Source organism: Microtus oregoni, unplaced genomic scaffold (genome assembly GCF_018167655.1).
Source record: "Microtus oregoni isolate MIOR12 unplaced genomic scaffold, Mior012 000015F_ref0000493, whole genome shotgun sequence".
Taxonomy (NCBI): domain Eukaryota; kingdom Metazoa; phylum Chordata; class Mammalia; order Rodentia; family Cricetidae; genus Microtus; species Microtus oregoni.
In genome coordinates, this window is record NW_024543074.1 from 47459392 (window position 1) to 47480775 (window position 21384).

General features: G+C 52.5%; 1 protein-coding gene across 1 annotated transcript in view; it reads right to left on the reverse strand.

Moving 5' to 3' along the window:
• Adamts2 (ADAM metallopeptidase with thrombospondin type 1 motif 2) overlaps nt 1-21384 on the reverse strand; it is a 197421-nt gene that overhangs the window by 116660 nt on the left and 59377 nt on the right. The window contains exon 3 of the mRNA XM_041664732.1: nt 13954-14113. Within this exon, the coding sequence (XP_041520666.1) occupies nt 13954-14113 (160 nt within the window). The remainder of the gene's footprint in view (nt 1-13953; nt 14114-21384) is intronic.

Consider the following 21384-nt stretch of genomic DNA (forward strand, 5'->3'; position numbering starts at 1 on the left):
GCTTTTTTCATTAGCACTAACATTTGAAGATGAAATTTTAGGTAAAACTGTGATTTCAGTCTCCCTTAAAACCGCAGAGGCCTTCCTGATACTGCCCCCTCTGTCCACCAATGCTCCTACTTCCAGACCCGTCCAGCCCTCGTGATGTCCACACATATCTCCTCTCTCCTGTGTGGATCCCTGATTCCTGGCTCTGGGAAAGGTATCAGGAATAAAAGCTCCTGTCTTGGGAGTTCTGGCTCCCCGCAAGCTGTACGCCTCAGCCCAGCTGCTTCATCTGAGGTCCCCCGTACCCTTGTCTTTATGCCCCCTTCTCATGGCTATGGCTCCAGGCTGTGAATGAATGCAAACAGCCACCATGACTGCTGTTCCTAATCTGATTCCCCATGAGCCCCTTGACATACATGATCTCCAGGCCTTCGGCGCTCTGAATCCCATTCCTTAAATACTGCTGGAGGCTCGTGCTTCTGGTCTGGAAGTCTCAGAGGCACTCAGGTCCTTGCCCATCCCAGCTCATAACCTCATAACCCCACCATTTGCCAAGTTCACTTGTCCTCCGCAGCATGGCCACTCGATCCCCGGCCCCAGCCCTGCCACGTGAACTGCCAAAGAGCTACATATCAAAAGAGTGGAAACAGGTCCTGATGGCACAGCCCAGAGTCCCTGTAGTCGAGCCAGAGAAAGGCTCCACACCCCAGGGCACAGACCCAGGCAGCATTTCTGCCAGCTGGGAACCTGCAGATGGACTCCAACATGTGTCCAGAGGGACTCACACAGAAGCCTTGAGATGTCCAGCCACACAGAGGCCTGCCCAGATCTGCATCCCGGCAGAGAAGAGGGGATTCCTGCAAGCACCAGCTTGGCTGGTTTGTCAGGCCTGAGGCTGGGGAGAGAGGTGAGCCTGAGCTCTGTCTCCTTCCTAACCTTGGGAGTTTCTGAAGGGGAATGCGAGCCTGCCTAGTGAACAGCACGGGTGATTCTGAGGAGGGATGCGAGCCTGCCTGGTGGGCAGCGTGGGTGATTCTGACAGAATAATGCAAGCCTTTCTGGTGGGCAGCATGGGTGATTCTCACGGGGTAATGCGAGACTGCCCAGTGGGCAGCATCATCCGCCGAGCAACACAGGAACAGCCTGCCAGGACTCCTGTGTTCTCATTATCTTGCCCTATGTTGCTCACACACCTTCTCCTACAGCTACCATGGTTCAAGCCCTACAGGCTCCTCCTCGGAACAGCCTCCTCCTGGTCCACTGCTTCTTCTCTCTCCCCTCCATGGAAACCAGACTATGCTACTCACGACCCAACCCAGAACCCCTAGCCCAAGACTGAGCCCAAGTGAACCACTGAGTTCTGCCCTTCAGGCCCCTCTGGCCCTCACCCTGCCCCTCCTGCTGGATTCCCAAACAAGTAGAATCCACTCTTACTCAAAACCCTCTCATTTTATGCTTCCAGTGCCCTCTGTAACCTACACCAGATCACAACACCAGCATGGCAAGAATGGCCTGGGCTGTTCACTGTGAGTGGATTGATTCTGAGGGGGCAACCACAGAAGGGTGCCCCCAGATCCTAGGTCCTAACAGTACTACACCCTGTTATGAGAGCTCCATGAATATTTGTCCGGCGATTTTAACAAATGAGGGAATAAGGAATAAGGTTTCCATGGGGCTGTCTATGTTCAAAGACAATGGCGTAGAGATAGTTTAACGAGGGATGGCAAAGCAATCAACCCAACCCCTACCACTGCTGCCCTGGCTTGTTTTCGCAGAGTTCTACAGTACCCCAGGGTAGAGGCTGGGATTCACAATGCTGCCATCACCAGGCGTAGCTCAGGTGGGCCTCTCACAAGAGCATCACATGAGCTGCTTTTCTTGTCCTCCACGAGTCTATGATTCTCATTCCAAAACAAGAGTTGAGAAGTAACCCTCAGAAAGTCTGGGCTCTTGGGCTCATAAGTAAGGGAGCTGGCATCCCCTGGGACCCCTAATTTTTGCCACTGTGTAGTGCCCAGTCGTAGCTTTAACCTCAGGGTCCAGACTACAGCTTCAAGAGGCCACAAGCTGATGAATAGGACCAACTATGCATTTTGCAAAATGAAAAAAGTAAAGTACCTTGTGCAAAAAGCAATTGAGCATTCCAAAACAATGGCAGGAGGGAATTACAGCATACGTGGGAACCTTCCGGGCTGGGGGCTTATGGGATTGGTAGCACACCTATAAAGCCAGCCTGGTGAGAAATGAGGAGACAGGGCTAGGACATCCTATGTACCTAGGCACCAGCAACATCCCACCTCTGCAAACCTAGGGACCTGTAGTCAGGACCCCAGCAATCACAAAAGTGCAAACTGAATCTTGGCATCACTGTGATAAAAGCCAGCCTGCAGATGTCTACTCAGGACAACTGTACTTCAGGAATCAGGATGGCATGGCCAGGCTTTCTAGGCAGCTCCATTCAGCCTTTCTTTTCATGGGTATTTAGGCCCTGTCTGAGCGCCAGCTACTGCACGCAATGCTGGGAATTCCCTGCGAGCAAGAGTCTCCCCACAGTTAATGTGCTCCGTGACCTGGAGACACGTCCTCACTCAGCCTTGCCGGGCTTCAGTCCCTGCAGTTCTGAAGCAGAGAATCAGGCCTGGTGCTAAGAAGCATTTCAGGCATGGCCGGCCTTCAGCTGGGTCTGAGCCGGCTGAGTCTTGCCTGCCCAGGCTCAGAGCTGGCCAAGAGGGCTCTGCACAGGGTTTCAGCAGCCCTGGGCTCCATCTGGGCCCACTCCTCCCTGTCTCACACAGAAGTTGGACATCTTGGCTTTCTGGACTCTACAACCTATGACCTGGACAAACGTCAGCGCCTCAGTTTCCTGATCTGTAAAGTAGACACATCTGTAACACCAACCAATTCCCTGGGCTCATTCCAAGAATCCTGAGGGGTGGGGGAGCACCCACCAAATGCTGTCCAAGGTCCTTCCTTCTACACTTATTTCTGTAGCCCCAAGCCTTGCTTCCAAGCCAAGCCCGAAGATGAAATCACACCATGATACCCACTCACCCTCAAGTAAGTCCCTGATTACGTGCCCATCCCTGACCTGGAGAACTCAGCTCAGGAGACAGAAGCATCCCTCCCAGACCTCTGAAGAAGGAAAGAACAAACTTCTGTTTGGCATTCCCTACCAGAACCAAAAACAGGGAACTACAGCCCAGGGAAGAGGCTCATATCAAACCCGACAGAGTCAGTATCTAAAGCAGATAAAAGGCAGATCCTGATACACAGAGCCCAGGAGAGAAACCGGCAAAGGAACTTAAATGGAAGAGGAGATCTACAAAAGCAGCAGGCAGGGAGGACCACTCATTGTGGCTAGTAATCAAAGACTCACAAGTTAAAGCAAGGACCAGCACTGTTTTATATCTTGAACAGCAGAATACTGTAGGGTCAAGCCTCTATGCTGCAGGAGACTTGAGAGACTGGGCCTGGGGAACAGAGCGGCTTCTGAGTGTGATCTGGTACTCAGAGCTTGGATTCACTCAGCAAGAGTTTGCGGGTTTTATATTCAAAGTCAGAGACAATCAGGCTGGTTCAGCTCACCCCTGTGAGAGGTCAGTTATGGGTTCCTATCAGAGAATAGGATCCAAGGCCAGCTGCCAGGATAGCCTCAATTCCAATTACCAGATGAGGTCACACCAGGGGGAAGGAGCCCCTTAGCATTCCCAGAGAGCCTAGGGGAGCCTCTAGGCCCCACTGCCCGAGAGTGTGGGTGGGCATCAGGCAGTCACCTGCCCCCGCCCCCACACACACACACATACTCTCACAGACCCATCTTCCTTTCACCAGGTGACTGCCACTCCCAAAGGAGCAGGTTGGGCTAGGAAGACAGCAGGACATCTGTTACCCAAGGCCAGAGGGACTGCCAGAGCACCCCAGGGCCTGCTGCATCTGGGGTACCTGTGCCTCACCTCACAAATCCAGAGCCAAAAGGGACTTGTCACTGGGCCAGGGCTGCAGAGAGCAATGGCTATGGAATCAGGACGGCATGCCTACGAGGAGTTCTGAACCTGTTAGCCAAGGCTAGAATGCTCGGATACAGCCTCAGGGCTGCAGTACCACTGTGTCCTCTGCTTGGAACACTCTTCCCTACCACCCGGGTCTCAGTCCAACTGTCCCCGCCCAAGCCCAGAAACACAACCCTCCCTTACCTGTCTCTCTCAGGCTACTCTTTTGACCCATTTTAAATGTGACCAGAGAACTCTTGCACCCACCCTGGAATCTTCTGCCCACAGTGTCTCCCCTGCCTGGTGGTGAGCTCCAGGAGAGGAAGGCTCCCCTGCCCGGTGATGAGCTCCAGGAGAGGAAGGCTCCCCTGCCCGGTGGTGAGCTCCAGGAGAGGAAGGCTCCCCTGCCCGGTGGTGAGCTCCAGGAGAGGAAGGCCTCGCTCGGCTTTGTCTGCAGTTCCATCTCTAGCATGGGGAAGGAAAAGGATGGCGACATGCTGAATGAAGCAATAAACATGTGGTAGCAAACAAGGAGCTCCCTCTGAGTCCACATGTCTGAGAAAGTGTCGCTGTTCCTACCGACAAGTTACTAACATTATCCCCCATGATTTGGGGGGTAGCATTCTCCTTAGGTATTACCTCCATGGCCCCCAGGGTTGCTGAACCTCTCCATGTACCTTGCCACACTAGTCCAGCTTCCAGGTCAGTTCCTCCCCAGGTCCCAGCCCAGCTTCTGGCAACTGGCCTGTTTTGCAAGCTCTCACCTGGCCCCACCCTCCTTCCAGATAGGTGTCTTTCTGTCATGAAGTCACTCTGTCTGGACGCTTCCCACCAGCTCTGGACACATTTCCTGATGGCTATTTAACCTTTCTGTAACTATGACAAAGCACTTGACACAATGGACTTCAAAGAAAGATTTATTTGACTCAGTTTCAGGGACTTCGGCCCATACTCCTTGGGGCCTTGGGCCTATGATGACACAGGACGTCACGGTACAAGTATGTGACCGAGATTGTGCTAGGCAAAAGGAAGGATCCCAGTGTACTTTCCAAGGGCACATAGTCAGCCATCTAATTTCCCCCACTAGGCTCCACCTCTTAAAGGGTCCACTACCCACAAACTGTGTCACACGCTGACAGTCATAAACATCTCTCCAAACTAGAGCCCACCGGGCTCAGGACCAGGCGGAGTCCAGAACTTTGGTGGATGTGTCCTGACTCTAGAGTGTAGCCTGACTTTGCTTTGTCTTCGTTCTCGGTGTGTGCGAGCTGAAATGATAGGCAGCATGCTGCAGTCTGCAAACCTGAGCAAGTCCTCCCTCCGTGAACTGCATTTACAAGGCAGTCAGAGTTAACCAGAGCAAGACTGTACCCTGAGTGAGGGCTGGTGAGGGAGGCGCTCTGGGTTAGCGGCCTGACAGATGAACCGGATCCTGCACGACAGGAGGCCCAGGGCCAGGACGAGTGTTGCAAACAGAGGGAGCAGTAGGGTCTGCAGCCCTGGGGCTCACGTGATCTCTGAGCTCCCAGGCCTAGACTACATACAGAAGCCAGAATGGGGTCTAACCCTGTTTCCACACCTTCACCCTTGCACGGCTCCATGATGCTCCAGCTTGAGCTCAAAAAAGAGGGCGCGATTAAAGAAGAGAAAAATAAAGCCCAAGACGGGGAGGAGAGATCCAGACAGACACCAGCATTTCCACCTAATTGCATGACCTTTCCCCAGCTCAGGGTTCCTTCAGGGCCGAGTGCATAGTGCCGGTTGGGATTCATTTCAAAGAGAAATGGGTCAAGGAAAATTGGAAATTTTTATAGAAAACACTTCAGGCTTGGGGCTGGCTGAAGTGTCTGCTTCCCTGCCGAGAATTTGGGGAGGGACTGGGGCCTGTGGTCAGAGGTTCTCGGCTGCTCTGGATGGGCAGAGTTCAACTCTCAAGCCCCAGGCCCGTTTCTGAGCTGGACCTGCCCTCACTCTTTTGTCTTTGCCATCATGGCGGCCGACTTCAGGACTGGCGTTGCGACCCTCTGAGTCCCCCAGAAGCCCGTGTGCCAGAGCAGCCCACGGATGCCTGCTGCCTACACCTCTATAACACACAAAGCCCGTGTGCCTTTTACAGTTGTCCATGGGAGGCACTAGGTACAGGAAAGGATTCTTGCCCAGTCCTGAGGGGTGTGTGTGTGTGTGTGTGTGTGTGTGTGTGTGTGTGTGTGTGTGTAGGCCTGAGTTTGAAATCAGGTTTCTTCCTCCATCGATCTCTACTCTACTTATGAGAGAAGGTCTCTTGCTGAACTGGAAGCATGCCAATCCAGCTAGCTTATCACCAGCTTGCCCCAGGGATCCCCTGTCTCCACTTCTGGAATGCCTGATTATAGGCCAGGTGCCAGGTCCACCTGACGCTTTATATGGGTGCTGGCATCTGAACTCCATTCCTTGGATTTGGGAGGGGGGCATGTACTTTATCCACCCAGCCACCTCCCTGGCCCTTTGAGATGTGGTCTGAGTGGACCCACAGGCAGAGTTGTCCCCAGAGACATGGCATCTCTTCCAGGAATTGGCAGCTGCTGTGTTGGAGACCTGCAGAGAGCAGACCTGACCCGCCAAAGGCCGGCGTAACCACCAGACACAGCTAGCCTCCTTAATTAAAGTCCCGGCACACCTGTGAGCCGGACAGCGCTTCATTTCTGATCTGTGTGCTGTCTGGAAACCAGCATGGTCACTGTGTACCGCCAAGAAAGCTCTTTGGGGGACATTTGCAACCCAAATCCAGGGCAAGCAAGGCAAAGCATCGATTCATTGTGTCTGGAGAAGAGGTAGCAACAGAGAAGGGACATCAAGAGCTGAGGGGACCAGCGGTTGCGAGGGAAATGTTCCTGGAATCTTAATGCTGTGACACAGGGGCTCTGGACAGAGACATGATGATGATCCTGTCTCATAGCAACAGCTCAACATTATACCTATTCAAAGATGGGGAAACTGAGTCACCAGGGAGTGGGACACCTTACTCAAGGTCCTATAGCCAACCAGTCACTCATCCAGGTGAGGTCTAGCCAAGTACACTCTACCCTACACCACACTAGCTCCCACACAATACTGTGTCCTTTACCAGACTGCCCCCAGGCTTGCTGGAAGCAACTGTGAAAGCTGAGGTGGCTCCTCCAAGAAACGCCAGTCATTTTTTAAGAAATGTCTCTTGCATCTGAGTTGGGGCCACAGCCAAGGCAGGGCTGAAATTGTCATCCTCTAGGTGACATTGGTCATCTATCCAGGAGCCAACAATCCAAGACTTCGCCCAGGCTCCTGTGTCCTGCTTGTCCTTACCCCTAAACCAGAGCCCACAGAATCCCAGAAGGAAGGAAGTTAGGGAGAGAAGGCCTGAGGCACAGGAATGGTTAAATCTAAGCCGGAGACAGAGCAACCAAGCACACAAGACTGTCAGCACCCGTCAGGCAGAATGCCAGGCATAGACTATTGTAGGGACTGATTCTTGTCCCCCATCTTATCTCTACTGAGGGATGAGGTGGGGTCTGAGCTGCTGCATGCCTGGCTTCTGACTTTATAGCCTAGGAAGGACCTCCAGGGCAGCACTCCCACACCACAGACCCCAACCCAGGAAACCAGCCAGGCCAGGGGGCTGGGCCCAGCCAACTCTCCAGACAGCTCTGGCCCCAGACAACTCAGGGCCTTGTGGAATGTGCAGCCTCCAGCTCTCCCAGAGTCAACCCTCACCCACTCTTCCCAGCGTGAGGCCACGTCACCACCCTGGCATCTCCCAAAGTTCTCCCAAGGGCCCAGCCTACAGGACAGGCGCACTGTGGCCTCTGCCAAGGGTGTGCTCGGCTCTGAAATGCGCCTGCCTCCCTAAGCCCAGGCCAGCCGCCTCAGGTTTCACAACTAGTGCTCTCCTTGGGTGCCCCAAGCTGCAGGAATGGGGGTGGGGGTGGGGGATTGAGAGAGCGCTGAGTACCAGGTCCAGGGCAATGAGTTGACCAGGGACAGCATGACAGAGTTTAGAGGCAAATGGGCATGAGCAAGCTTCAGGGTCACCACACGTGAGAGCTCGACGCCAGGGCCCAGGGAAGAAGTTCAAGAAATGGCTGGATTGAGACACACAGAAGGGTCCTGCTGTCTGCACATGAGCCAAGGCCAGAACTCAGTCCCAAGTCCGCCCAAAGGCTTCCCTTCACTTCCCCGTTCTCTGCAACCCCAGCGTTCAAAGCTAAGATATGAGGCTTGAAACATTACCCCCTGGATGTCCACGACTTATTTCCCAGAATCCCCCACCATTCCCTTCTAAGGCTAAAGCAATTGCACAGGAGATTAGATTGAGCACCTGGAGATGGGAAGGCAGGCTGTCCACGATTCTTTTAGAAGGCCCTAAAAGTCATAAAAAAAAAAATGCCTTTATAAGGGGGAGGGAGAGCTGGCTTCAGCAGAAGAGGAGGAAGCAATATGATCACAGAGATCGGCAAGATGCAGCCACAAACCGAAGGAGGGAGGCAGCCACCAGGCTGATGCTGAGAGAAGTCAGGGGAAAGCTCTCACAGACCCACCTTCTAATTCCTGACCCCCAGAGCTCTGGGAGGCTACACTAAACTGTTTGAAGCCACTGAATCTGTTGTGCTATTGCGAGCAATGTGAACGTCTGTAGGCAGAATGACCCCTCATCCGGTTACCAGCAAGTCTGCACCCCTTCTCCACTGTACCTCTCTTGGGTTTCTCAAATCTTCCATGCTCCCTACTACCCAGACCTCACCTTCAGCTAAGCCCTCTATCTAAGATCACATCCACATGTAACCGAGTCCTGGTGGCCTGCCTGCCAGGGAGTCCTCACACCTTCTTTCCCATCCAGAGGTGGATCTAGAGAGCCTCTGCTCGCTTACCTTCGTCCTCTCTGCCCCACCCCCATGGCATCCCAACCTCAAACTTCCAGCCTGAGCGGGACTGCCCAAGTGCAGGATGCTTGGACAGATCCCAAGAGACCTCTTATGACTGCCCACTGCATGCAGGACACTGTTCAGATCCTGGGTCGGCTGTAGCTACATCCCCCCCTACTAAGCCCCAGGACATAAGCTCTGCCCCACCCCATCCCCCACTTCACCCTGCATGGCTCCCTGCACCCTGGAAAACTCCTATCTGAGCTCAAGGAGAGGTAATGCAATAATGTCTGGTCAGAAGGGGTTGGCTTCCCAGTCTAAGGGAAGGGCTGGCTATGGGCCAGTAGGTGGAGACTCTTTCGGGCCACACTCAGCCACGTGGAGGAGCCACTTGGTGCCTACACTTCCATCCTCTCTCTGCAGGCTCGCCTTGGCAAAGCAGCTCCTGTGGTGTGGAGCCTCCTCTGGCCGTCAGGGAGGACACCCAAGCCTGACAGCAGCGGGCAGAGGCTTGGCACCCTCTGCTTCTGAAGAGGAGGCAGCAGCCAAGGTCACTGGCACAGAACTGTCTGACTTCTCTCAGCCCTGGGGCAATGTGTACAGCTGGCCTTGAGGGCACAGCAACCCAGAAGCAGGTCCCCAGGGCGGGAACCACCTGCCTCATTTCCATTCCAAGGTAGAGCCAGGGGGACCCCAGGGAAGCAGCACAATGGGAAGGACAGAAACTACTTCAATCTCTGCATCTCAGAAGCCTTGGCTAATGGGGGGGGGGGCTATTTTATTTGGTCCATTTGGTGCTTTTCTGAATTTGAAGCCACATTTTAAAACACTGGAGAGTTCTCATAAAAATCATTGTCTGAATTCTCTTCATGCTAAAATATTCAGGCTGCCCTGGATCCATGAGGCAACCTAAGAAAGCAAGGTCAAGAGAAGGGAGGGATCGTGCAGGAGGCCTGAGTCGAATCCACACTACTGGAAGGGAGGCCGGGATGAAAGCCAGGCCAGGAGTAGATTTTGTTGTGATTGTTTGCTGCTGTCTTCATTGAAGACCTCTGAATTTGCAGCTTTTGTCTTAATGGTGGGATGCTGTGGATAGAAGGGAGGTGATCAAATATCTAGACTATGACACAGGGATCTTCTCAGAATCCCAGGTTCAGTGGAGACACCGCCTTTGATGGCGACAGTGAGGAGGCTGCTCTGTGCACGTAGCCTCATCTGTCTGGCCTTCCCACGTCTGGGGAGATGGCTGGCTCAGACTGGATCCAGTCGCTCCTGTGCAGGGTGTTCCGTCGGACTGCCATGGATCGCAGTGCCCGCTCGGTTTCACCTTCTGCACTCAAAGCTAAAAGGGAGTCACTGCAGATACGAAGTTCTGACTTCTGGGACCTGTCACTGGGACCTTCCGTGACAGAACAGTGCTTATCAGATGGGATTAGATTAGGATGTTGAGAGGGAGAGGTGCCCCAGAGGAAAGCTAAATGGAATCCACCTTCCAAGATGGAGGCATAGGGATGTCGGACACAGGCAGAGGAAGAGAAGTGACATGCAGGCAGCCTCCAGAGTGATGTGACCTCAAGCCAAGGGAAGCCAGCAGCCCAGAGCCCAAAGACATGGTGAACACCTTCCCTCCTGGCATCTCAGAGGCAGTGTGGCCCTGTTCACATCTCCATTTCAGCTCAGTGACAGTGATCTCTGGCTTTTGGTCCCCGAATTATGACATAACACATGTCTATCCAGCTAGTGTTTTACAGCTGTCTCATGCTTAAGGGCAAGATACGTGCCAAGATCACCCAGTTCCGAGTACAGAGCGAGTCTTCTGGTCCAGCCAGGGCTTCCGCTAACGCACTTTAGTGCTGGCTCCTTCTTCAAGAACCCGAGACAAACACGAAAGATGGGAGCAAAGACAAGGTATGAGGATGGACCCAGAAGTCACGCTTCTGTTGACACTTGAGTTTCCTCTTTCCTGGCATCTTGACTCCCTGCCCCCCTCCCCATACTTTTTGGAATGTCTTGAACCCATATCCTGTGGTTGCTTTGGAGAGGAGCCAGAACAGTCTGATCTCTCACTGGGAGAGTCTGGGCTTGCAGCCCAGGACTGAGGCCTACAATTCAGCTTTGGACAGTTTGATCTTCTCCAGTGACCAGTCCCTATCCACCCTATCTTCCAGTCCAACCTCACCCTAGCCCGGGCACTTGGCCTCAGTCAGGTTCTTACCAGGTCCCTTGCTTTGGTTTCCATGTGTCACTTCTTGTGACTTCTTACCTCAGCATGCAATCCGGCCACTGCCCATTGAGCACTCTCCAGAGACCTAACCAATAGGATCACCTGGCCTTGGTGATCTCCTTTCCTGATAAAGTTACCCTGACTCAGGTATTTGATTATAACAACCAAACATAAAATGGGCCAGTGAAACCCCTGGCCCCCGTGTCTACTGTGAGTTACTATAACAAAGCACGTGAGGTAGATATTGAGGTTTGTTTGGCTTGGGATGTTCACGGGCACTGTGCTAGTGTCCTCATGCACAGCCCCTTGGTTGAGTCACAACACAGTGGAGGGGGGAGCTACGCGGAGGAGATCGAGCAAGTGTAGTGAGCTCAGTTTATAAAAATCTGCACTTAGAAAAATGAATTCACTCCTGTGAGCCCTAACCAACTCCATGAGTCTGCTGATGAGGGCAGAGCCCCACAAGCTAGCCCCACCTCCTAGGAGTTCTGCCTCCTCAGCCTAGCCTCCCAGGGATCAAGCTCTGAGGACAGCCCATACCTTCTCCTACAGACACACACACACACACACACACACACACACACACACCGAAGCAAAGCCTTTGCCCTGGGCCCCTTAAGATATGCTAGCCTGCTGTACACAGCCATGGGACACAGATTTTATAAGTTCCAATTGCCATTCTATGCCTTGTCAGGGCCCATGCTGATGGAAAGCTGAACTGTCTGAAGTCACCATAGGCCCTTGGCCCAACTCCGACATAAACTGTCTGGACCCCCTCCAGCCAGTGAGTCCATCTTTAGCCATGGGCCATTTGGGAACCATCAGACGCATTCAAGGGGCTGCAAGGTCTCATCATGTTGACACTGAATAGAAAGGCTCAGAAAGGGGGTTTAGCCCCCAGAGCATAGGCCTGTGGTCTGAAGCTACAGCCCAGGACTCTCACACAGCCTGAGCTCCCGGCTGGAGCGCCTGGACTTGCTCCAAGACTGTGGCCTTGTGTTTAGCCTTGGACAGATTCATCTCCTCCGTTGATGACTGATGTCCTGGTCCTACCCTGGGCAGTTGATCTCACCCAGCACCGTCTATCTGAGGTCAGTGGTTTCTGGGTTGATTCTGAAATTCCTCTCCCCGTGTTGTCAGTTCCAAGTTCTCATTAGGGATGTGTGTATGGGATCGGGAGGCAAAGGCACTATTCAACAGAAGACGCCAAAACGCTAAGCACAGTCCAGAAAACAAAACCAAGCCAGCTAGACCATTGGGGGAAGGGCCCCAGGGCAGGAAGATAAGCCCAATATGGAATCTGGGATTGGAGACACAGCTGAGAGCACCCAGCCAGTTCCACGGAGCAGGCTCCACCTCACCCAGCCTGAGCCCAGGGGTGGGGAGAAAAAGGCCACAACCACCCAGACTCTTCCAGTAGAGGCCAGCCTTACTGGAAGAAATATCAAGGACGAAGTGGCTGGCCCCAAGCTCTCTAAGAGACAGACAGACCCCTCTCAGCTGTTATAAGGGAACAAAAGCTAACTTCGTCCAAAGGCAGTTGGCTGGCAAGAGAGTAAGGCCAGGAGGAGGCCTCCCTCCAGGTCCGGGGCACTTCCTCTGTCCATTTTCCCTCCAGCCTTCCAGGGTTACTCTCACTCAGGAAAGCCCAAGGGCGGGAATAAGGCTAAGGTTTGGGTAAGGCTGAGCAGGAAGCCCCCAGAACCCAGCTGTTGACAGGTAGAAGGCTATTCATTACCAGGGAAGTAGGGGCAGCTAGAAATATTATCTCCAGGGAATGCTGCTGTGCCGACGAGCAATTCCTTTACTGAGGTCCCTGACATGGTGTCTTAAAATTAAAACGGTACCCTGCTAGGCTGTGCCCAATTGATCTGTCAAACCAGATTGTCAGCACGAGCTAAAATAAATGGGCTGGGGTTCGCTTAGAGGACAGGGGCGATTTCAATAAATCACAGCACAGGGAGGGGCTCGCCAGTCAGGGGCCTCGACTAACTAGATACCTGCAGATGTCTCTGATCCAAAATTCTGGGTCCCCTGCCCATGGCTGTACCCCCTCCTCCATGGCTTTACTCAGCCTGGGGTCCAGGTCTTGGCAAGGAGGCCTCGTCTACACCCTGGGGCCCTGGGACCTGCAAGAGCACTTTAGATCCTGACCCAGGCCTCCGCACGATCCAGTACTCCAAATCCAGAGACCTCTGGGGTGGGTCAAGCTGTCTTGACGAGACCTGTGAGGCTACAGCCAGGGGGCCAGTCAGTCACTCAGGCCACTCCATAGTTTCTCCCATATCCCTGGACCCAAAGCACCCTGTGATTCTAAGTTGAAAATGATAAGATCCTATGAGTGCGCGTGGAAGACAATGAGGCTGTTGGAGCTGCTCTGGAGTCTTTTCGAGGTGTGTCCTGGGGTGGGGACTGTAGAAAGAATACTTGGGGCCTTCTCTTCCCAGTGAGCATGGAAACTCTGGGGAAAAGCAGGCACCATCCCAGAGATCACAGCAGTCCAAGAGCAGGAGACAGGGGCTGCCTGGAGGACTCAAGAGGCTGTCTGCATTGCCACAACTCTCTCCTGTTCCCTAAGCATTCACAGAAGATAGACCACTAGACAGTCTTCCGTGAGGGCCCTAAGCAGTGGGGACCATCACTATTGGTTACCCATATGTACCCTCTGCCTCAACACCGCAGCGCCCCGCATGCCATGCATCCAGTCAGGCAGGCAGCTGACTTCTTCCTGAGCCAGTATGCCTGGGACTCAGCTCCAGCCTCCAACCAGGCCTGCAGAAGTGGACCTGAGTTTCCCCAGATGTTTCCCCGGAAACCAGGAACAGTCAAGAGACATTCAGTGCTCCCCACCCAACCTGCCCATCCACAGCATCCTTACCTGTGTCCAGAACCTGTGGCCCCGCCAGAGGAGGGGATTTGGGAGTGGGTGGTCTGCGATACACCACGTGCACTCGGCCTTGTTCAGCCTCCCGATCCGCCTGACCCTTCTCCAGGGGCTCAATAAAGAACTCCTCCTCCTCCATACGGATCAGACCAGCCTGCAGAGGCAAAGTGGAGAAGTTCAGACTCCCAGGGCACAGACGGAGGAGGGAGAGCAGCGAGGAGGGTCCCTAAGGGTAGTGCCCTCCCTCTGGAATGTCTTAGCATCCGAAAGTGTAGCTGTAAGACTGTATGTGGGCCTTTGAGGACACAAGGGTGCATCAAATACGAGCCACCTCCAGAACAGAGTCATTCCAAGACACAGGCCAAAACCATCAGCCAAGAACTGCATCTACCCACAGACACATTGGTTCGCCCAGACAATGCTTTCTTAAGAGAGAGGGGTAGGGGAATCTCAAACCAACTAATTAGCTTAGCTTCACCTTGAACGTCTAACCCCTGCCTCCACTTCTTGCGTGCTGAAACTCGAGATGATGCTGCTATGCCTTTTGACTCTGGAGAGTCAAACTCAAGTCTTTACACGAGCGAGGCAAGCTCTCTGCCAACTGAGCGTGCATGCCACAGCACAGATGTGGGGGTCAGAGGACAAACTGCAATGCCTTCCCAACTTGTTTAAACAGGGACCCTCTGTGGTCTTTCCACTAAGTATGTCAAGCTAGCTGGCCTGTGAACTTTCGGGGGTTTTCCTGTCTCCCCACCCTCCTGCTCCCCTCCCCTACCTTCCCATAGGGAGCTTGGGTTATAGACGCTCACACCATCACACTCAGCTGTTCGTACATCCTGGGATTTAAACCCAAACTCTCATGCTTTGCTGAGTCTCCTTCAAAGCCCCAGACCATACTTTTTAACACTGTGAAACCAACCACTAAAATGATGAGATTTCACCTTTTAAAACAAAATCCCAGGAACGACAGACATAGCCCCGTGGTTAAGCACGCCTGCTGCTCTTGAAGGATTCCACGTTCTGTTTCCAGAACTCATGTCAGACTTCTCACAGCATCCAGGAACTCCAGCCCCAGGAGATCCCATGTCTTCTTCCAGCCTCCAAGTACAACCGCATTTACACAGACACTTGCGTACACATAACTAAAAATCCAACTTAAAATAAAACGTAACTCTTAAAGAAAGGGAAATTGCGACTTTCCTTGGAAAACAAAGTTTTGACAAAATTAAGCTGCACACTTCCTGGCATGGACACCTCAGACAGACATACACCCCTGTGCCCAGCCACAGTTCTCTGCCTCCTCCCCTCCCTCTGCCCACCCTTGCCCTAAGGCCAGGCTCTATAACAAGTGTTGCCTGCATGGGGCTTCCTGCTGGACCCTTCTGTCTGCATTCAGGTTGCTGTGTTCTACGTCACTCAAGGCTCTTAGCCTGCACCTGTTTGAAACTCCCACTGGTCACTGGGTTGTGTGTGAACATAGCTGAGGCACTGACCCCACAAGCTTGCCATACACTACTGTGGGAGTTCCTGCTGCCATCTCTCACCTGGGCCACCTGCTAATAAACCCCTATTCTCTCTTTCACATCAGGCTCAGAGACTCCCAAAGAGCCTTTCTCTGACGCAGTCCCCTGGTGCCACCCAGCTCACCTGCCCCTCATCCACCCCAGTTCCCACACTATGCTTCTTAGGTCTGCCAACCGTAAGTCTTAAGTCTCCTATTGTGTCTAGCCTGGGGATGTAATTCCTGCACATCATACAATTACGACCAACGGGGAATTTGTACAGCTTCCACTGGTTGTTCAGATTTAAGATGTAGAAGTGTTCACACCAATGACAGAGCCTTGGGTTCTCTCAGACAATCAGAAGAGCTGGTGTTTCTGATGCTTGAACTTAGCTGGTACTGGCTAGGGTTCCCTGTCCGGTCCCTGGCATCACCCATCCAGATATTGAGAAACTATTCACCCCCCCATAGCCCAAATGGCATCTGTCACATCATCAACCTGGCCAAGAGGGACAGAGTAGCTGTATAGGCCACCGTCCTTTTCCCTGACCTCAGGGTGCCCTGTGGGCCCTATACTATATATTGCTAGCTAGGAGCTTTGAAGACTGAGTGCAGTTGGCACTCTGATAGGGCCTGCTAAGCATTTGCAATCAGCGCGAGTCTAGTGGAGGATGCTAGATGCAGCCATACACCTGTTGCCCTTTACCTGGGGAGAGCCCAGGTGCCAGAGGGCAATGCTTGCTGGAAAGAGTAGCTCCAGTCACAGGCAAGGGCTGGTGGAAGACCAGCTACACAGGAAGCATCAGATTCAGACTCAAGAAACAGGGATGATGTCTAACCAAAACCTGCCCCAACCCTTCCTGTCAACCAGAAGTTAGAGAGGGTGTAGGTGAGGGACATGGCACATAGAAAGGCCCAGAGAAGGGCTACCTTCAACGGAACAAGCTGACTGGATGGCTGGGATCCTGGGGGGTAAAGCTCATAGCACGGAATGCAGAACAGGTCTCTGTAGGAAGGGTAGTCAGCAGCCTGGAAGGCTCTGGGCAGGGAAGACGTCACGTGACTCACAGCTGCTGTGGACAGGGGGGACTGGAAGAATGTAAATGAATCTGGGGAGCTTAGAGCAAGCTTCGTGTACTTGGGAGGCAGGTAGCAGGGCCTGGATGAGGCATATTGACTCCAGGAATATGAGGAAGTCAAGTCTGGAACAATCTGAGGACAGATCTAATTCTGCTAGGTGGGAGATGCCAAGGCCAGAAGTACTTCCAGGTCAGGAACTGACTGAAGAGAGCTCCTACCCCAATCTATCCAGGTCTCAGTCACAGGTGCAAATGTGGTGGGAAAGGGGTTCTGTAGAAGGGACTCAGCTGACGTTCTGCATTTCAGAAGGTTCCCATGACCATCAGTGTGGCCCTACGTATAACTACATTCCTTCCTGTATGTAGGAGGAGGCTGAAGAAGAGAGGACATAGAAGATGAGATGGGGATGTGGTTCTGGAGACAAAGGTCAACATGTTGCAGCCACAAGGACCATCAGCAACCACGCAGAACTGGAAGAGGGGGAACTCAGCCCTGCAGACACCTGGAGCTCAAACAGGCTCCACTGACTGTAGACTTCAGCCACCAGAACTGCGCGAGAATGAATTTTGATCTTTGCAACTCATTTGTTACATCAGCAGCATCAAGAAAGCCATGCTGGGACCAACGGTTGGCCTGGTAAAGAGGAGCCATTCTGAGAGGCATAGAAGAGGAAAATCAGAGGACCTTCCAGGATCTGCTGTGTACGTGGCAGGGAAGAAAGCCACGGAAGTGGAAGGAAGACCATGGACTATGAGGAATGAGGGTTTGGTGGGAACCCTTCAGGGCCCCACACTTATGACTCATCCCTGGTTCCCAGGGCACTACTAGACCTGGTGGGGACCAAGCAAATGCTTACAGGCTGAGTGAACACTTGACCCCCAAGCCTCAGGACATGTCCTCTGAGAGCTGCGTGATGGCAAAGACGAGAAGGGCAGTCCCCACCCACTGGTGTGTGCTGAGAATGTTTACAACAGCAAGCGTTACTTCCATGCATGGTTCCCATGTATGTGGTTTTAGAGGAGACAGACGTCTCAAATCCGTCTTTATTAACAGACGCCTTTGGATGAGCATGGGAATTAACCCCTGTGGGTTAACAGAGGACAAGCTAACCTGGGAGTCTGATCTACTGGATTTCTGGCACCCTTTTTCTGGAGGGGTGACTTCAAACAGGATGCCAACATTCTCTGAGTCTCAAGTTCCTCAGCTGTAAGTGGGGTGAGCCTGTCACCCCTCCTCTACCACAACTGCTACAGAAGCACATGAGGCCTGGGGCGTCCTTAGAACTAGAGCACACATTGTTGGAGGGCCTCGAGTCAAGATATCCATGTATTCTGCTTACTTTCCAGTGAGGAGACTGAGGCTCAGAGGATGAAGAGGCTTTCCAGGGATACACAGAGTCTAGGAATCAGAGCTACATGAAGGGCATAGAAGCTGGAGGCCTAGGGAGAAGTGGCATCTGGCCTAAGGTCACTCACCCAGATAGAAAGGGTGCTGGGGACTCAGAGATAAATCTAAGCTAAGTATAAGGTGTGAAGTCAATTTACTCAGAGTTGTTTGACGTGTTCCATGACAACCAGCATCCTATAAATCATCTCTGTTGGGTGCCATGAAATGCACACTTGCTCCCAAAACCAGGGGCTGACCAGTGGGAGACCATCATCTAGGCACCAGGATCACCCCCAAGATGGCTACCCACCTCCAAAGCCAATGAATGACCGTTTCCTAAGTCGGTGGATGACTGTCTCTAAGACCAATGTGGGAATACAGTGGGAAAGCATCTCCAATACCAGTGCATGGCCATTCCCACACCAATGCATGACCACACCTGACAACAAAAGGTTACCGTTCCCAAGATCAATGGATGACCACCGAGATCAATGACAATCTCTAAGGAGAGATCACCCCCTCCCCCCGGAGACCAGTGATTGATGGTGATAATTGGTCTTATCAATTGTATGGACTTAGAATCACTGTGGAAATGAATCCTTAGGCTGGCCTGTGAGGGATCACCTAGATTATGCTAATTGAGACAAGAAAACCCTCTCAAATGTGGGTGCCAACCATGACACACACTGGAGTCCTGGCCTGAAGAAAGAGGAACAAGAGCTGAGTGAACCCATCACCCTCCGCTTCTTGACTGGGGACACGAGGTGACCAGCAGCCTCAAGCTCCTTCTGCCATGGCGCCTCTGCAATGGTGAACTGCACTGGGAGCCCTGTCTGTCCATAAACTGACTGTGTCACGTCTTATGTCACAACCACCAGGCAAGCAACTAACACACTGACCATCCCTGGACCTGAAGGTCCGCTGCCGCCATGACCAGGTTGATCATCCCCAAGCTCACGGGTGACCAGCCTGAGGCTAGTCTCTGATCACCCTGAGGTCATCAACAGACCTTCCCCCAAGACCACTGACCCGAATAATGCCACACAAGGGGCTCACCCCAAAGAAAGCAGTGCTCATTAACAGAATGCTGGAGGATCAACAGTTTAGTATGCATCCCAGAACCGGCTGTCTAGAACCCAGCAGAGGAAAATTGACAAGGGAACAAGGCACACACTATGAGCTAATTTTTGCTGGGTTTTTTCCAGGACTTTGATTTCCTGCTGCCAGTGGCAAGTGCATCTGTTTTTACATGTAATTTTTATTAATAAAAATCAGTTCCCTCTCCTAACTCAATAAATATTAAAAAGATCTCTCAAACACACCAGTCTGGAGAGTACCCTGTCGAGAGTCTGCTGGTGGTCTGTGTCCCTACCCCATGCCTGTAAAGCCTGGAGAACACCCTGTCAGGAGTCTGCTGGTGGCCTGTGTCCTACCCCACACCTGTCCAGTCCGGTGTCTTGCAGAAGGCCTGGTATTCTGGCCCCAACTCTCATTCAGCAAGGATATGATTGTTTGTCAAAACCAAACAGGCTTTCTACTGTGGGACAGAAGGAAGCTCCCATAGAGGACTCAGTCCCGTGCCTCGGTGTCTCTGCAAAGGCCCAGAGCCCAGCCATACTTTTTGGACACCAAGTCAAGTTGCCAGTGTTCAAATCTCAGCAAATTATACAGTGAGAATTAACCTCTTCTTCCTCTATGTTCAGCTCCTTTGCTATTTGGCTGATGCTGAAACAGCCACTGGAAATGGAAATTAAAAGTTAAACTTGTATTACCATCCAACGCTACCCTCTGATACTTTTAATTTTTAAGGCATTTAGCACTCTGATGTGTTCAAAGCTGGGGTATCATACGAAATGCAAGTGGGCATCTTACTCTCGTTGGTAAAGCTGGCTGCTTGCCCTCAGCGCCTCCTCACATGGGAGCCAGAAGTTGCAGGACTTCCAGTGCATGCATAATTCCAACCAGGTCTGTGGCTTAAACTCATCAATTCTGCAACCTCCAGCTCAAGAACTGTCATGTGTTTATCTGAGTTGTGCTGGTGACAATCAGGAGAGATCAGGGACTGGGATATTGCTGAGTAGGTAAGAGTGTTCACTCTGCAAGCATGAAGTCCTGAGTTCGAACCCCCACGTCACACAAAAAAAAGCCAGTATCAACCGTATGTGCCTGCAATTCCAGGATTAAGGAGGAGGAGGGCACAGATGGGTCCTGAGAGCTCATTTGCTGACCCAGGTAGGCAAAACCCTGTCTCAGAGAAATGATGTAGAGAGGGACAAATGAAGACATTGAAGGTCCTGCTCTAACCTTCACCTGCATGCACACAGCTATGCACACTGGTACACTACACCTGCCTCTCACACACTCTCCCACAGACACGGGGGGAGGGGGATAAGAAGAATGGTAAAGAAAGGCTGATCCAAACCTAGAGGGAACCTGACTTGGATGAAAGACATGGCAGTGTGTCAACATCAGCTCCCTGCCATTCCCTAACTCTCCTTGTTCTAACACACACACACACACACACACACACACACACACACACACACTTTGGGCTTGCCACTAGAATCCTCTGACCTGAATGCTTCTGCAAGGTTGCTGTCCATAGAACTGTTAGCTCCTAGGAGGTCCAGTTGGACCATCCATCCATCACCACCCAAGCTCCCTTCAGGGACAAGCCCAGTCTCCTGCTGACCTGAGAGGGAACAGTACATAGATCAGACCTGCGACTCCCGGGTCACCTCTTGACAAAGCCTGCTCAGCTGTGACACCGCTGGCCCTCTCAAAGGCAGAAGTCAGAGCTGAACAAGACTTGGAACCTTATGGGAAAGGAGCCGGACTTCCCTGACCACAGAGCTGTACAATAGCTGTGACCAAAACACCTGAGAAAGCACCTTAGCTAGAGAAGAGACCATGGGTCTAGAAGGGTCAGTGCACTCTGTTTGTCCCCATGTGCTTAGGGACAACATGGTTGCAGGAGTGTGAATCAGAGGAGCTTCCTCAACCCACAGGGGACAGGAAGTCAAGAGTAAGGAAGACACCAAGGACCAGGTATAGCCTCCAAAGGAGTACTCCCAGGGAATCCCCACTTAAAGTTTCCAGAACCTTCCAAAATAGCACCACTGGCTGAGGACCAAGTGTTGAACATATGAGCCTCTGAGAAACGCTTCCTGTTCAAATCACAGCAGGCTGCGTCTGATTGGAGCCACTCCCTCGAGACGAGCGAGGATGCTGTCTAGCTCTGCATCTTGGGCAGTGGTTTTGCATATTGATCTCCCATTTTCTAAAAGGGTGAGAGTTGTGTGTAGAAGGGGTGGACCAGCGTGGGCCAGCACTGTGTGGAAGTGTGGGAGGGGTGGGCAAGCGCAATCCACTGAGAAGACACTTATCTCCTCCCTTCCCCCCACACCTCTATCAGCTCCCGCTTTGTGCCTTCTGGAGCAGCCCCTTCTGGAGAGGTC